This window comes from Engystomops pustulosus, chromosome 11 (assembly GCF_040894005.1).
Source record: "Engystomops pustulosus chromosome 11, aEngPut4.maternal, whole genome shotgun sequence".
Taxonomy (NCBI): Eukaryota; Metazoa; Chordata; class Amphibia; order Anura; family Leptodactylidae; genus Engystomops; species Engystomops pustulosus.
The window spans coordinates 11713054-11729774 of NC_092421.1; the positions used below are offsets into that span (position 1 = coordinate 11713054).

The following is a 16721-nucleotide window of genomic DNA, read 5'->3' on the forward strand; positions in this document are numbered from 1 at the left end:
ATGTGCCCCTTAGTTACAATGTCACATCTCCGTTACTATGGCAAATCTTTCATATTGAAGACAGATCACTCTCTCCTTTTTTTGTCTGTTACACAGCTGTGAGTGTTAACCTTGCTTTATCCCTGGCTGTAGTATGCTATGAGCGCTATATTCAAATATCAAGCTGAAAGTGAAGGCGTTAATCCTCCCTTGACAGAGCTGTGTAACCAAACACAGGGAGATTAGATATGAGCACATGCAGCCTCCATAGACACACACTGTACAGGCAGAAAAACACATCTTTATTGGAAGGAGGAGCTTGAGGAGCTATATAAGTGAATGGGTTAACCCTCCATTATTAGAGCTGTGTAACCAAACACATGGAGATTAGATGTGAGCTCATGCAGCCTCCATAGACACACAGTGTACAGGCTGGAATACAGATCTCTATGGGAGGGGGGGGGCATAATTTTTTTTGGAAACTAAGGAGAATTTGCTAATGAAGTATATTAGAAAAATGTTCATCAACCCCCCCCCCCCCCACCCCCAGACAATATAAGAATTATCTCAAATGATGGTTTCACTTTAAGCATTGAAAAATAATGGATTCTAACCAAAAAGTTACAAGGTAAACTAAATCTTTTCACTGTGGGAAAAATCTGTCATTTCCGAAACCTTGGACTGTATTTTGAAAGTGGAGAGCAGGCCACAGAACCATCACAGAACCTTCACAGAACCATCACAGAACCATCCTTGTCTGGCTATCTATAATCAGATTGATGGGGTAAATTAAGCTTAACTTTGTTTTTGTTTCCATTCTAAAAATACACTAAACTGTAAAAGTGTAGGTTGTACATGGACACACATTCAATCGTGTATGGTCTATTATGAGCCCTAACTCCATTGGTTCCTAGGTTCGGCAGTGTTACATTTCACAAAAACGTTGTGAATCACCTTGAAATTCAGGGTTGGATTACAAATTCTTTTCCATAGTCATAAATTATCACTTATTCACAGGACATAGATAACCAGTGTTTGAATATTGAGGTCCTTCATGGTGAGACGCCCATCAATCATGAGAAAGGTTCCATGTCTGGAGTTGGACTAGAGCAGCCATGCACGATGCTGCCATTTTATTGCAACGCTATGCACTTGCCTATGTTTCAGTCCTATGAATGAAGTGGCAGGGAGTTGCATTCACATTATCGGTGAAATTCCTATGGATTATCACTACTGGAGAAGGACAAATTTATGGACAGTCAAGAGTTTTCCTAGATCCAGTTGGTCTGATGGGTCTGTTTTTTATGCCCAAAAAGTTGCATGTCACTAACTGGCACAAAAATGGCACAGTTACAAACATGCTACTGTTTGGCACAAAAACACTCACAGACACCCCCACCCCCAGTAAGTTGGAAAAGGCAAAATGATTGTTCAGGATCAGATATGAGCGGACCCGATGTTCAAGTTCGGGGACAGCGTTTGGCCACCTGATCCAGGCATATTGCCAGATTGGAAGATGAACAACCAATCCGGCCAATGGATGCTGCTAACAATTAGCCATGAATATGATTGGCCATGGTATCCTCCTTGACAATCATAGCCGTGATTGTTAGGGCCATCATTTGCTGCATTGGCTGTTCAGGTATGTCCATATGTCCAGGTCAGGTGACCAAACCCCAATGGCGAACTTGAACGTTGGGTCCGCTCATCTCTATTTAGGACACCTAACCAATTTTTATCAAATACAAGACTTATGTGTGATTGGTTGGATAAACCCTTAGCAACAAAACCAACATGAAACTCCTGCAGTAAGATGAAGTGGTAAATAGGATGGCTTAAAGTGCTTGGAATGATTTGGTTGAATATTGCACAAAATCCCACCAGATCACTAGAGAAACCAGAAGAGATGACCTGGTCCAAGTGCAACCAGATCCCATCAGATCACTAGAGAAACCAGAAGAGATGACCTGGTCCAAGTGCAACCAGATCCCACCAGATCACTAGAGAAACCAGAAGACATGACCTGGTCCAAGTGCAACCAGATCCCACCAGATCACTAGAGAAACCAGAAGACATGACCTGGTCCAAGTGCAACCAGATCCCACCAGATCACTAGTCAAACCAGAAGAGATGACCTGGTCCAAGTGCAACCAGATCCCACCAGATCACTAGAGAAACCAGAAGAGATGACCTGGTCCAAGTGCAACCAGATCCCACCAGATCACTAGAGAAACCAGAAGACATGACCTGGTCCAAGTGCAACCAGATCCCACCAGATCACTAGAGAAACCAGAAGATATGACCTGGTCCAAGTGCAACCAGATCCCACCAGATCACTAAAGAAACCAGAAGAGATGACTTGGTCTAAGCCTGGCTGTTTACATAATGTGGCCTAAAATTTTAGCTCTCAAAAATGATGAAGATTGACGTTGGCTTTGTGGTCCCTCATGAAGCTGCCCTAGTTTTGAGAGTGTTGAACAACAAAATGCAATGTAAAGCCCACAAAAATATTTATATATACAAGTATACAACTCTATACATGCGCAAATACTATACATTGGGGACATTTATCATTTGGCAGGCTCAGTGCAACAGTCATCGGAGCTTCGCTGCCTGCAGATTTATTAAGGTGGCTTTGCCACTTTGTCTGCAATATTCTTATACATTTTATTTTTAAAGTTGCAAGGCCATTTGCATACGCCAGAGAGGATATTCGGGTAACCTTACAGCTTTTTATACAGCTTTTTCTAAAGTCACAGTTCATAATTACGGTCTTACATGTCGGTGCATTGGTCAAAAGAATTACAATTCCTTTCTTACTATGTCACCATCTTCTTACCATTCTGCAAAATACTACTCTATGAGCGCTTTTTGGTCTCTCCCTGTCCGCCTTTTCTATACAATTCTTTAGTTTAGTGCTTCTATGTTCAATTGTCCCGAAACACCCCCTGCAACTTATTAACTGCAAAAAGTCCACAAAAAGCAGCAAATAACCCCACGATACATTCCCTTATTCTGTTTATGTGAACGGCATTTGTAAAAATATTAGACGTATGAGCAGTATTGCTGGTACTGTCTTCAAAAAATGAGGCAAATAGAAGCCCAAACCCACTTAAAGTGAGCCTGTCACCAGGAATGTAATTTTTAGGTGGTGACAGGTACCAATAATCTATTCTATGCTGATTTAAAAATGCCTTTGTCAGCATTCTGAACCTTTTCAGTACTTTATAAAAATGTATTTAACATTACCTGGCTCCCTGCCAGCAGCATGTGGTGAGTCCCTAGGAGAGGGGGCAACTGCAGCCTGTGTGTGTCTTTGTCAGTCTTCCCACCATCCAGCTCCCTCCCCCTCCCCACTCCTGGCAACAAGTTCGCTTTAACAGTTTTAACAAATTGTATTTTCACAAAATAGCTTTAAAAACGTATCTGACAGACAGGTGACTGACCGTAGCAGTTATAAAACTACAATGACTACATCACGGTGAAAATACTGCTGGAACATGCAACCAAAGAACCCCCATGACATTACAACACATGCAGAAGTGTAAGGTTGAAGGATGACTACACGACTACTGACATTTGATTTGGTGATTTGGACACATGGGGAGGGCATTCATTATATTTGGTGCTAGTAGTTTTTTTATTGGTGCCCGATTTTAGCAGTGATATGTGATATTTTGGTGCACGGCCATAATATAATTTGTGCACTGTAAGAACATATGAGCTTCAGAAATGTGAAACCACATTTGGAGGGGTTTAGAAGTTGTTTGCTATTGCTTATTGTTTGCTATTTATGCGCCAAAAAAATTTAGGGAGACTATAAGTGCAGGAAATGTTTTGGGAATGAAGTGCTGCACCCAAATTGAGCAACAAAAAATATTGTGATCTTCGGAAAATAAGCTAAACTGTGTTGCTGACGCATCATAAATACGGCGCACATGTTGCAAATAACAAAGAACAAACCGCCACAAAGCCAATAATGAATTCCCCCATTGGCCCCAATTACTTTGAATTAATTTCATAGCAAGGATTACACCCAAAAAATGTATAAACCACTGATAAATGACTATGAATTTAATGTTCGGATCTATTTCTATCGTTCAGATCTATGAATTCAATGTTCGGATCTATTTCTGCACAATGGTAAATCTCTGAAAAGATGGTAAAACATAATTGTGTTTCTGCCCAGCAGTAGTGGATTCTAACATAGGTGGTTTGGACAGCCGCCCAGGGCCCAAGGCTTCTAGGGGGCCTTTGACCACCTGAACCAATTGCCAAGTGTGATATTGCCCTGTAAATATAATAAAGAGAAGGACCTTCTGCCATGAAATCCTCAAGCTCTCCAACACATATGTATACAAGTGTCCTTCCAGGATCTTTGAAGGTCCTCCAAAAGTCCTAAAACTGCAGAACTAAAAGTGGACAAAAGGTTTACACCGTGACAATCTTTTGGTGTATGTTTTTTTTTTTTTTTTTTATAAAACATCGCCATAAACATTTTAAAAAAATAAGATTAGGGAACCCAAACCCCCAATATCTATCAAAATCATTAATCTATCCGATCCGAAGGCTGGTGGATAGAGCTCATACCATTACCAGAAACTGCACCCTCCGTCTTCTGTCTTAGTTAATCATGGCTTTGGCTGCTGCCATTTAGGTCAACGTCTTGTCCCTTAGCCTACATTATCCCGTTTTAGCTCTTTAAATGGATAGAGAGTAAAGTTTAAACATCCCATCCATCGTCTCATCGACAAGGACATTAAACACCATCTAAGGACCATATTTCCAAATGTATGAGAGAAGGCATAATGGTGGATGACACTTCCCTCCTGCATACAGATTAGGATATGCTTGTGCTCCATCAGTTCCCTATCTTTAAAAGCCACGGGATTCCATTCGGAAAGATACAACTGCCGGTACTTTTCGCTTTAGTCTATTAAAGTCCTTTGCTGACCTCCAAAGCCAAATCTGCAACTCTTTGAGAAGCCAAAAGTCTTCCATCTTGCGTAGAAAGTCATTACCCTTCCCAAATCCTAAACCTGAAGGACTAGAGGAAGTGACTAGTTCAGGTGGGGGATTGTAGCCCAGCGAAGACATTACCCCGGCTATGCTAACCACTAGGCCCTGTAAGCTGGTACAGAAGCGACCCAGGCTCCTTCGTAGTTCAGTTCGCGCCACTTCGCTATCGATGGAACGTAAGTAGCAAAGAAGAACGCTGTACGCCCGGTGGTTTTCTGCCAGTCGTAGGCTGTCATTCAGATTCCGCCACATATGGAGGTCCACTGAGGCACTAGGAATGGTTTCTGGTCCTACAGCTCGCGGAGGGTTGAAGTCGGGATCATTAAAAGGCGGCCCAAGATAGTTTAGCTGTAAGAAGAAATAAAACACAAGATAAAAAGTTAAAAGAACAGCCAGTCAATTGGTTTTCCATTAGATAGTCACTGACATAACACTGAAATGCGAAGATTAAGTCCGGCTTAAAGTGAAAACTTCATTTTTTTTCTCTTCTCCAGATCCTGAAATAATCATTTACCTTCAGTTCAAGCCCCATTGACTCTTGTCAGAAAGTCATCGAATTTAAAGGGAACCTGTCATCAGCAGTTGGCATAATAAACCACTACCAGAATATTGTCAAGTAGGGTAACACCATCTACTTTTTGTTTTTTTTTCATGGTCCAATGTGGTGACGTCATCCAGAAAATCCACTTTGAAGTAAGCAGTAAATTGGTTGTGTAAAGTCAAGGAGGAGGAGAGTTCAACGCTGAAGACAAGGGTGAGGAGCTCTGAACGCCTAATAGAAATCATCGAGATCTGGTTAGTGATGTCTCCGAATGCAGAACCATTAATTACAGTGAAGAGGCTTTCTGAGTGAGAGAGAGCTTGACTTCAGTGTCTAAATCTCCGCCTCCTTGACTATATACAACCAATTTACATTTCACTTCAAAGTAGTTTTTTCTAGATGATGCCGCCACACTGAGCCATGAAAGACAGATGATCCGGAAGATGTGCCAGCTGCTAGTAGTGGTTTATTAGGTAAATTTCTGCTGACGGGTTCCCTTTAAGGATCAGGTTCCATCCTACCTAAAGAAGGGTATGGAAGAGGAATAGGGGAAGTGCTAGAGGATGAGATTCTGGAGGACCAATAGTGATGTTGCTGGACTGTCTCACCTAGTGCTTGATTGATATGGTTCACTACTTCTCTAGAATGTACTCTATGCTGCTGCTGCTTCAGCAGGAACAACAAACATTGTTATACGCCATATGAGAAGAAGTATTCTTTATTCTCCAAGCCCAAGGATAACGAGGGTCCTATTAATATTCAGTAGGTTTGCAATCTTAACCCCTTAACCCCCCCTAAGGGCTTTCCATGATCACCCTCAAAAACCCATCATTTATAATTATTTTCCGTATACAGAGCTGTGAGCACGCCCAAGAGAAAATCCAATAGGAACTCCAGCATCCAAACATGAGGAAAAATTTCATAAAATTCACTTTTTATTGAATACAAAAAAAAATTAAAAACAAACAACAACGTGACATGAGGTCTGACGTATTTTGGACTGTAGAGTCCTTAGTAGGACTTTTAGTAGCCTAAAAGCATTGACGAGGTGTAGAAAATTTAAGGAGGAAACCATAATTTATAAGAGACACATCATCCCCATGCTTGTATATGATATATGATATAAACAAAAAACTCCTTCTCAAATAATAATTTACGCAAAATGAAAGAAAGTAAGAGAGAGAGAAATATATCTCAATAACCAATATTCAATAATATCCAAGCCTAGGGCCAATATCCAATATGTTTCCCGCATGTGCAATGCCTTTCTGTTATGGTGTTCACCTCCGGGAGTAAAGGTTTTTATATTTTGATACATAATGTGGCAACACAACTCATGTTTATGATTTTACTTATTTATTTTTAGCCCTACAATAAATTGAGTGAATGTAAGGAGCATAAATGTAGACCTTGAACACCCAATACTCATAAGCTCTGCCTCTGGGAGGACGGCCCTAAATGCCTCTAACTGCCTCAATCGGGAAGGAATGGGTGTTGTAATATCCAGGGGTCCATCCCAAATTTCCCAATACTTTTTAAATATTACCTGAAATTGAATATCGGTAAGGAAAGAAGGGGGCACTTAACCAAAAGTTAGGAACCAAGCCAGGGAAAAGATAAAATTACCTGGCCAGAGAACGACAGATCCAAGAACCCCGGCAATACCTGTCAGTTTTCAAATGCTATACCTACATACAAACGACACTCGGGCCTGAGCACATTATCCCTCAACAGACCCCTGAGGTGGGTGGACAAGCTCTCCGATATGGAAGGTCCCAAAAAGGGGTTTAGGTTAAAGGCTGCAGAAAACAATAATGTCTTGTATTCTGTGGAATAATAAAATAATACAAACTGCTGGGCAGTACCTAATCAACACAACAATTTTAAAGAGAATGGCCATTGGGTGCACCACAATCTTTCAAAGCTGATGCCGCTGGCAACAAACCTGGAGACCGAGCTGGACAAATTCAAGCCAAATTCATAGACACATTTGTTACGTGTTAGGCTCGTAAGGTGATGTTCAACTCCAAACGGTGAAGTGACACAACAGGGAAAGAGTCGGAAAGGAAGAAGTAGATCACAACATGTTAACAACAAAATACAACTCCCAGGTTATTAGTACAAAACAGATACTCTTATTGGCAAACAGTGGCCCCACAACTCAATTGCAACCACAAATACGAAGAAAAAGATCAGGTTCCAAATCAGGACGGAGTCAGATCACTCTTAGGGCCATGGCACACCGCTCGTCTCCAAATCCGTACCAAATCCATGACCACCAGACTCTGGCTGCCTGTCAGCATGTCATACCATTGTAAGGCAACAGAAATTATCACCAAATCTAAGGTCAATATGAAATGGACAAATGCTTTGAAACAAAACTCTCCCTGATGGTATAACCCTGTGAGCGTCTTGATGGGCATGACATTCCTAACTACACAAACACCATCTACAAAGTAATAATCCTGTTGGAGTATCCTTTGGCAAACAAAAACCATAGCCTCAATGCAGGGGCGTAACTTGAGGGGGTGCAGAGGTTGTGATCGCACCAGGGCCCAAGAGGTTTAGGGGGCCCTTATGGTGTCACTTTCCCATATGAGAAGACTATTACTATACACCATACATTATAGTCAGAGGGCCTGGCACAGACTTTGCACTGGGGCCCATCAGCTTCAAGTTACACCACTGTCTCAATGCCCAAAAAGGAGAGGACAGTGCATGGGCCTTCCGTCAGGGCCTTATCAGGTGAAAAATGTAAACAAATGAGCACAAACAGGCAAATCAGCAGGGCCTGCAAACAAAAATCATCCAAGTAGTGGGTCACTGGATATTAGGCAGCATTCACACGTTGCATTTGCATAGCGTTAACAACACATTGATTTAAAGTGCGTTTACTTTAAAAACAATTGCCCACATTTGTCAAGCAATCTGCGCCAGTATTCTGGAGATCATTGCACATAGATACATGTGCAAACTTCTTGCACGTGTATTTACGAAACCTGTGCACCAGTATTGTGTCGTGGCTGCACTGTGTACACTATGACACAATACTAAACTCACAAAGGGGGGTCCTGGTGCACATCCCCAACGTGCACCACCAGTATTGTGTTGTGGCTGCACTGTACACACTGTGACACAATACTGAACACACAAAGGGGGGTCCTGGTGCACATCCGCACTGTGCACCACCAGTATTGTGTTGTGGCTGCACTGTACACACTGTGACACAATACTGAACACACAAAGGGGGGTCTTGGTGCACATCCGCACTGTGCACCACCAGTATTGTGTTGTGGCTGTACTGTACACACTGTGACAGAATACTAAACTCACAAAGGGGGGTCCTGGTGCACATCCGCACTGTGCACCACCAGTATTGTGTTGTGGCTGCACTGTACACACTGTACACACTGTGACACAATACTGAACACACAAAGGGGGGTCCTGGTGCACATCCGCACCGTGCACCACATTTATGTTAATGCAACAGATTATTGAGGACCTCGCTCCAGTGCACTCTGAACGATAGTGTCTTCCTGCCTCACTAATAATAAAGGTGGCCCGATGTGAACGCAATGTTTACACCACATCTATGTAAACACTTGTATCCAAGGACAACTGTCTTGTTTCTAAGGGACGAAATGGCAACATTTATGGGAAATTATCTTCACACAGAGACAACTTTTTCAGTAACATGTAACATGTAAGAAATGTCTATGTATGGCAGATAAATAAAATGTGAATGGTGAGTTAAGAATTGTTTTTTTTTGTTTGTTTTTTTAAAGAAAGCCCTTTTTGATGTCCAAACCAGGAGTAGAGTAAAAATAAGAGGCGGAGCAGCATCTCCATTATATGTTCTCACTCATTAGGATCCGCAGCTGCTACAAAACTGCATCAGAAAAGCTCAATGTGGGAATGAAGCCACAGAGATGTGATGTGTGCGGAAATACAGGTTTCTCACTTATCTCACCAGAGCTGAATCCCCAATAAAATATAGAAAAAAATAAGTAATTATTGCGTATATCACAACTGATGGGAGTATAAAATGGCCTATGGAGGTATAAAGTATACCCGGGGTATAATCTGGCATAGTCAGGGTATAGTATTGACTGGGGGTGTACTCTGGCCTGATGACATCCGGCCAGTAGATGGCACTGTTGTAGCATTATTTTAATAAACTGTTAAGTCCAAGCCCATGTGATTGAGAATTAGGAGGGGTCAAGGGGAGTTACTATGTGCTGCACATGTAGCAGGGACACTAGTGATGGGAATTCCGGCTCTTCTTAGTGATCTGTCTCAATAGGCTCTAAGAAGAGCCGGCTCTTCTGGCTCCTGAACGGCTCCCAATTACATGTATAATAGGGAGCCTTAGTCCAGCCAGTCACCCCACTTTTAACCAGATTTAATCGGGTTAAAGGGGGCGTAGTGAGACGATTAGGGGCGGGATTAAGTGAGCCATCGGTTCACTTCCATCGTTCGCGTCAAAGAGATGGACCCATCACTAAGAGATACCTCTGCTTAGGGTGTAGAAAGTGAATAGACACCATTTAACCAAGGGAAATGCCAAAGAAGTCAAAGTGAGAGAAGGAAGCAAGTTTAATATTGAGTTTTAATATTTCAGTAAGTTAGGGTCATTAGAATCAGTACAGCCCTAACCATATGGATTCAAAATATATACTTCCCAATCATCCCAGGGGGAAAAGCCCCGGTGTATGGTCTTTGTCCCACCCGGCAGGAGGTATTTTGCGGGACATCCTCCAGATACTGACAGAGCTGATTACAGTGATAAGGGGCAGAGTAAAAGGAATGGTTTAGGGCAGTGGTGGCGAACCTATGGCATTGGTGCCAGAGGCGGCACTCGGAGCCCTCTGTGTGGGCACCTGGGCCATCGCCCCAGCATGAAGTTCACCAGACAGAACTCAAAGAATCTTCCTACAATGATAGGAGAATTTGCCCTCCTCCTTTCAACTGCGTTGGTGTCTTAAGGAGGCTGAAGGATTGAAAGTTGTCAAAGAACAAGGATAAAATAAATTACTGCTTAAATTGCTGTGCTGGCACTTTGCAATAAATAAGTGGCTTTTGGTTGAAGTTTGGGCACCCAGGCTCTAAAAGGTTTAGGGGAAAAACACTCATGGCGCGACAAATATTGGTCCTTCTTTTCCTACTAGGTCCAATAGGCGATGAGTCTATTCTTTTCTGTCCCATTCTAGGGGCGTTGTATAGAAATCAAGGATGTAAATAGAGGGTGTAAATAAATTAACCAGGAGCCACTCTATAACTGGTCATTGGGTGCTATGTATAAATTAATAAGGGGGGCACTATATAGCTGGGAGATGGGTGCTGTACATAAATTCAATGGACAGACAATGCTCTGCAGGGGGCACTGTATAAATGCATTAAGGGTGGCACTGCTTATTTTTGTTAGGCAGGAGGACGATGAATCCAGACTTGTTGCTATAGGCCCCATGATTTCTATGTATGGCCCTGACAAAAATTTACAGCAAGCAGAGAAAACCATTAGGAATTAATATGGACACTATATTAGGAAATTGCATCATTGTACAAACAATAACATTTGCTGTAACAAGAAGATGCAATTTTCTCTGCAGTTTAACCCAGTGTTTTAATATTTAATATCTAATTGCACATGTTGTTTCCTCATCCTAAATGCATAACCTTATATTAATCTACATTTAACATATTTTGCCATTTCTCCACCCAAGCCTCCAGCTTATACAAATCCCTCTGTAATATTATATTATCCTCCTCTGTGTTATTTTACAGAGCTTAGTATCATCTGCAAATATTGATATTCTCTTCTTTTGAGTGACACATTGAAAGCACTAGATAGACAAGAACTCCGCAAGAAAATAACTCTACTGTGAACAACATTCCAAGGGTCTTATACTACATGGACTTTAAAGGGAACCTGTCACATCATTAACCCCTATAAAATCCACTTACAGTACCTTATTTTAGACTTTGTATGTCTTTCTGACATGCTTTTATCGCATACCACAGCCGCTGCATGGTTTACAATAGGACTTTTATTCCTGGATAAGAGGCAGTGAAGGAGGTGGGGCATCTTAAACATGCAGTCAAGCTACCCCGCCTCCTGACTTCCATGTGCTCTGCCCACCCCACCTCCTGCTGGCATCCGACACTTCCCAGCCCCGCCCCCTCTCGCTGATGTCTCTCTTTGTCTCTATCATTCCCTGGCTGTGCATGTGCAGTTTGTAATTCCAGCCTCTAGATGTGCAAAGCTGGTAGTAATGGACTTGCTTCTGACATTGAGGCTAAAGGTGGTTTTACAAAGTATTGATTCATGGGGGTGGAAAACATATGTACACTACACCTATCAGAGTTTTAGGGCACGGCCAGCCGAGTGGAGGGCGCGACCATCCGCGAGTGAGTCGGCGCAGGGCGTTACTGTCGGCGCACTTGCTGCTGCTGGCGACTCTTCATATGTGACCCTGCCTGGTGTAGAATAAAAGCTGCGCAGCTTCCTGCCTCAGGCTGAAGCCTCTTGATGTATCCCGCTGTGAAAAAGCAGTAGCAGAGCAATCATACGTCGGCGCACGAGCAGCGCCATATTATAAATATGCCCCAATGTCTTTATCGAAGTCTTTAAAAACATTACATCTTGGTACACAGAGGGAATTACAAGCAGGTACAGACCTACACATTTTGTCTTCACGGCCTGAGAATCCGCTGTATTCCATCTGTGTACCACAATGTAAGGGGGAACATTTACTAAGTGCTTTGCGACAGTTTTCTGGCGGACTTTGTACGTTCTTTTAGGTGTAAACTGCTTGCACAGGTATTTAAGACGTGTCCGTGCCACCATTGTGTCGCACGCGACACTTTGCGGCGCAGGTGCACTAGCCACCGTGAGATCCAAATTAGGGGGCGTTCCGGCACTCGGTCCGACTGGCTTATTTAACATGCAAAGTCTGTCGACGTTAAAGGTGCAGCACAAAAACGTTGGTGAACTCTATTGGGCCAGTGCGGGGAAGTGACAGATTCATGATTTCTGGCGCACGTTCTTAATGAATCTGTCGCACCGAGCATTATACACCGGCAGAGCACTTTTAGTGAAGTTCCGACAACCTTAGTAAATGTGCCCCAATTTGTGAAAAAACCACAATAAAAGCGTTAATTGCATGACTATCAAGATGCTGGATACTTTTCTTGTCTTTATGTGCTGTTTGCCTGAGGTTTTCAGGGTATTTTCCGTGCACAGTTACGAGTCCATATTGAATGAGCCGGAATCCTTTTATTGACTGAATGGTGATACCTGTATTGTTGTAATATAAGATAATCGGTTATTACTCCCACAGTGTGGAAATCCACAGCGTTACAGCAGCAGAAAGAGCACAGTACAAGCCGTGACATAACAATAATAAATGAACAAAATGAAAAAGATAAAAAAGACAAAAAAGACAACAAGCAATGATCATCAGTTTGATATTCAGTCTGTAGATGGGACCTGCAGGGACTGGTTGGGTGGTGGGCACAGGTTTCTTCTATTGGGCCTTGTTTGTTCGGGAGGAATGACTTTCGATATCGCTCCCTTTCACACTTGGGGTGAAGCAGTCGGTCACTGAAGGTGCTCCCCAATGCCACCACAGTCTCATGTAAGGGATGGGAGCTATTCTCCAGAATAGACTTCAACTTACACTGTGTCCTCCTCTCAGCTACTACCTGCACAGTGTCCTCCTCTCAGCTACTACCTGCACAGTGTCCTCCTCTCAGCTACCACCTGCACTGTGTCCTCCTCTCAGCTACCACCTGCACAGTGTCCTCCTCTCAGCTACCACCTGCACTGTGTCCTCCTCTCAGCTACTACCTGCACAGTGTCCTCCTCTCAGCTACCACCTGCACAGTGTCCTCCTCTCAACTACCACCTGCACAGTGTCCTCCTCTCAGCTACCACCTGCACAGTGTCCTCCTCTCAGCTACCACCTGCACAGTGTCCTCCTCTCAGCTACCACCTGCACAGTGTCCTCCTCTCAGCTACCACCTGCACAGTGTCCTCCTCTCAGCTACCACCTGCACTGTGTCCTCCTCTCAGCTACCACCTGCACTGTGTCCTCCTCTCAGCTACCACCTGCACTGTGTCCTCCTCTCAGCTACCACCTGCACAGTGTCCTCCTCTCAGCTACCACCTGCACAGTGTCCTCCTCTCAGCTACCACCTGCACAGTGTCCTCCTCTCAGCTACCACCTGCACAGTGTCCTCCTCTCAGCTACCACCTGCACAGTGTCCTCCTCTCAGCTACCACCTGCACTGTGTCCTCCTCTCAGCTACCACCTGCACAGTGTCCTCCTCTCAGCTACCACCTGCACAGTGTCCTCCTCTCAGCTACCACCTGCACAGTGTCCTTCTCTCAGCTACCACCTGCACAGTGTCCTCCTCTCAGCTACCACCTGCACAGTGTCCTCCTCTCAACTACCACCTGCACAGTGTCCTCCTCTCAGCTACCACCTGCACAGTGTCCTCCTCTCAGCTACCACCTGCACAGTGTCCTCCTCTCAGCTACCACCTGCACAGTGTCAAGAGGACAGAACTGGCTTTCCTGATCAGTTTGTCCAGTCTGCTCCTCTCCCTCGCTGAGATGCTGCTTCCCCAACAGACTACACCAAAGAAGATGATGCCACTACAGAGTTGAAGAAGGTCTTAAGAAGACCCCCCCCCCCCCCGCACTCCGAATGCCCTCAGCCCTCCCAGTGGGTATAGCCGGCTCTGACCCCTCCTGTGATGTGCGTTTATGTTCTCTGCCCACTCCAGTTTATTGTTGAGGAGGACACCCAATTACTTATAGGACTTCACTGCCTCAATGTCAGTCCCCTGGGTGGCCATTTGTTGAGAGGGAGGACTGTGCTTGGTCCACCACCATCTCCTTCGTCCTACCACCATTTATCCTAAGGTGGTTTTGCTGGCATCAATCTACAAATCCCTGGGTCGATTCTCTGTGCTCCCTGTCGTTCTCATCGGTAATGAGGACTGTACCTTGAGGTGCACCTGTACTATAACACACAGGGGGTCATTTACTAAGGGGCCGATTCACGTTTTCCCGACGTGTTACCCGAATATTTCCGATTTGCGATCGGTATTTCCGATTTTGTGTCTGTAATGAAGCTTTATTGTTAATCCTGGTTCTTATGACAATCCAACATTTTTAAAATCCTATTGTCACAGAGACCAAAAAAATTTTTGGCTGGGGTTACAATTATAAAGTATACAGTTACGACTTACATACAAATTCAACTTAAGAACAAACCTGCAGAACCTATCCTGTACGTAACCCGGGGACTGCCTGTAATGATTTTGGCCTTTTTTTTTTAGCATACTATATACATTGACAGTATAAAGTAGACAGATCCACTCATTACACAATCAGACCCCAAGGATGTTGTGGCCAGTTCCCAGTAGTGTAAAGAGAGATGCAGAAAAACGAGAAGAAAATGAGTTGGAAAGCAGAAGGAGGAGCGACCTTGGAGAGATAATTATTGCTGAATGTGTGTATATACACCAGTGAGTGTTTATGTCAGCATAGTCATAGATACATGGATCCAATGACACCTTGCGCCTACCCTTTGTATACACAATGGCTGATTGTTGCCTCAGGGGAATGTGTAGTTGTGTAAGTGTATCTGTGTGTACACACAAAGTATATGGAGCTCTACACACTGAGCTTTCATGTTTATGCACGGACATTCCTGAAACAAATAAACACCAGGATCAGTCTCATTTTCGAGACCGCACTGTTGTGCCATGAGTACAAATAGGACTCTCGTGCTGGCAACCAGACTTGTGGTTTAAAGTACAAAATTAAGGCTCTGCTAGGCCTCAGGCATGGTACCATTTATGGGCTCAAAGTTTACTTTCCATTTCGGAGACTCATTTATAATCACTTCTAAGAAATTTACAGAAATGTTGACACCAGGTTCTTAAAATAGGTCCATGATCTGAAAAAACGATACCGATCGTAGTGCTCTTTTGTAGTCTCTTAAGTTTTTCACTTTTGAAGAGAGTTCAACGGACCCTTGTAGATTACAGAGGAGATGATTTATGATAAGGGGGGCAGATACTAAGATAGGTATGAGGAAGAGAAGGTGTACTATAAAAATGCTAAATTGGAAGATCTGTTACAACAGATGTCCTTTTTTATCTTCCTCTATGATTGTTGTTTTCTATAACAGAGCCCTTTGGAGTGGTTACAATTTTTTTGGAGAGTAAAATTTGTCATTGAAGACAACCACTATGAGGAGAGGTCCATGGCTGGAGTTGGTTACTATCATATTGATAATATAACATATTGGGGCACATTTACTTACCTGTCCCGTTGACGCCGCCAATCCGGAATGTCCGACGAGGATTTGGAGCTGCCGCAATTCACTAAGATCGTTCGTCCAATTTCCTGCATGTGTCGCTTCCCCGCTGAGGTCCGCCGGAGTTCACCTTCTTCTTCCCGGTGCATGTGAGTGCTGATCTTGCGACACAATTTCATTTTTAAATTCCAACGGTTTGTCCGAATCAGTCGGGTTGTCTGACGGCCACGCCCCCCCGATTTGTGTCACATGAAAACCGGAACCGATGCACCACAATCCGATCGCGTGGCCAAAAACCCAAGGCAATTCGGGACAAAAAGGAAAAATTCTGGAAACTCGATGAAAATTTGTAAATGTGCCCCATTATCACCGAACAAGACGAGTGCACAAAAGACAGCAACCCTTTAAACAGAATAAATATGTGTGTGTGTAAGACCCAAAGGGACAAAGGGTGAAGTCATTTAAATGAGGAAGCCATTACTACAAGTATAAGGAACTTTAAAGGGGTTGGCCATTTTTCATTAAATATCCTCTATTAGACATATCTCTGCATGTAGTTGCCTCCTTTGAAAGCTGCAGCATATCCCTGCTCTCACCATGCTGCCCTCTGCAGTCCATGGGGGGTCATTTATTTTAGTCAGGACATTTGTGCGCATCTTTTCTAGTTTATTTTTATGGTTTTTGGTCTTGTTTGATTATCTTAGAGGTTGATATATCAGGCAGCTGAGTCTATGGGGTTTTTGCAACTTTTTATTCAAAAGTCTCAAACTCTTCCGTAGTTTTTCCGTAAAGTTTTTAAAGAAATATCAGGTGCAACACTAAAATATTCTTGCGCTGCTAACTTTGCT

The 16721-nt window shown here is 43.4% G+C and overlaps 1 protein-coding gene across 1 annotated transcript in view; it reads right to left on the reverse strand.

Annotated features, from left to right (window-relative positions):
* Positions 1-513: 513 nt before the first annotated feature.
* CLCF1 (cardiotrophin like cytokine factor 1) overlaps positions 514-16721 on the reverse strand; it is a 39391-nt gene continuing 23183 nt past the window's right edge. The window contains exon 3 of the mRNA XM_072130413.1: positions 514-5346. Within this exon, the coding sequence (XP_071986514.1) occupies positions 4855-5346 (492 nt within the window). The 3' untranslated portion in view covers positions 514-4854. The remainder of the gene's footprint in view (positions 5347-16721) is intronic.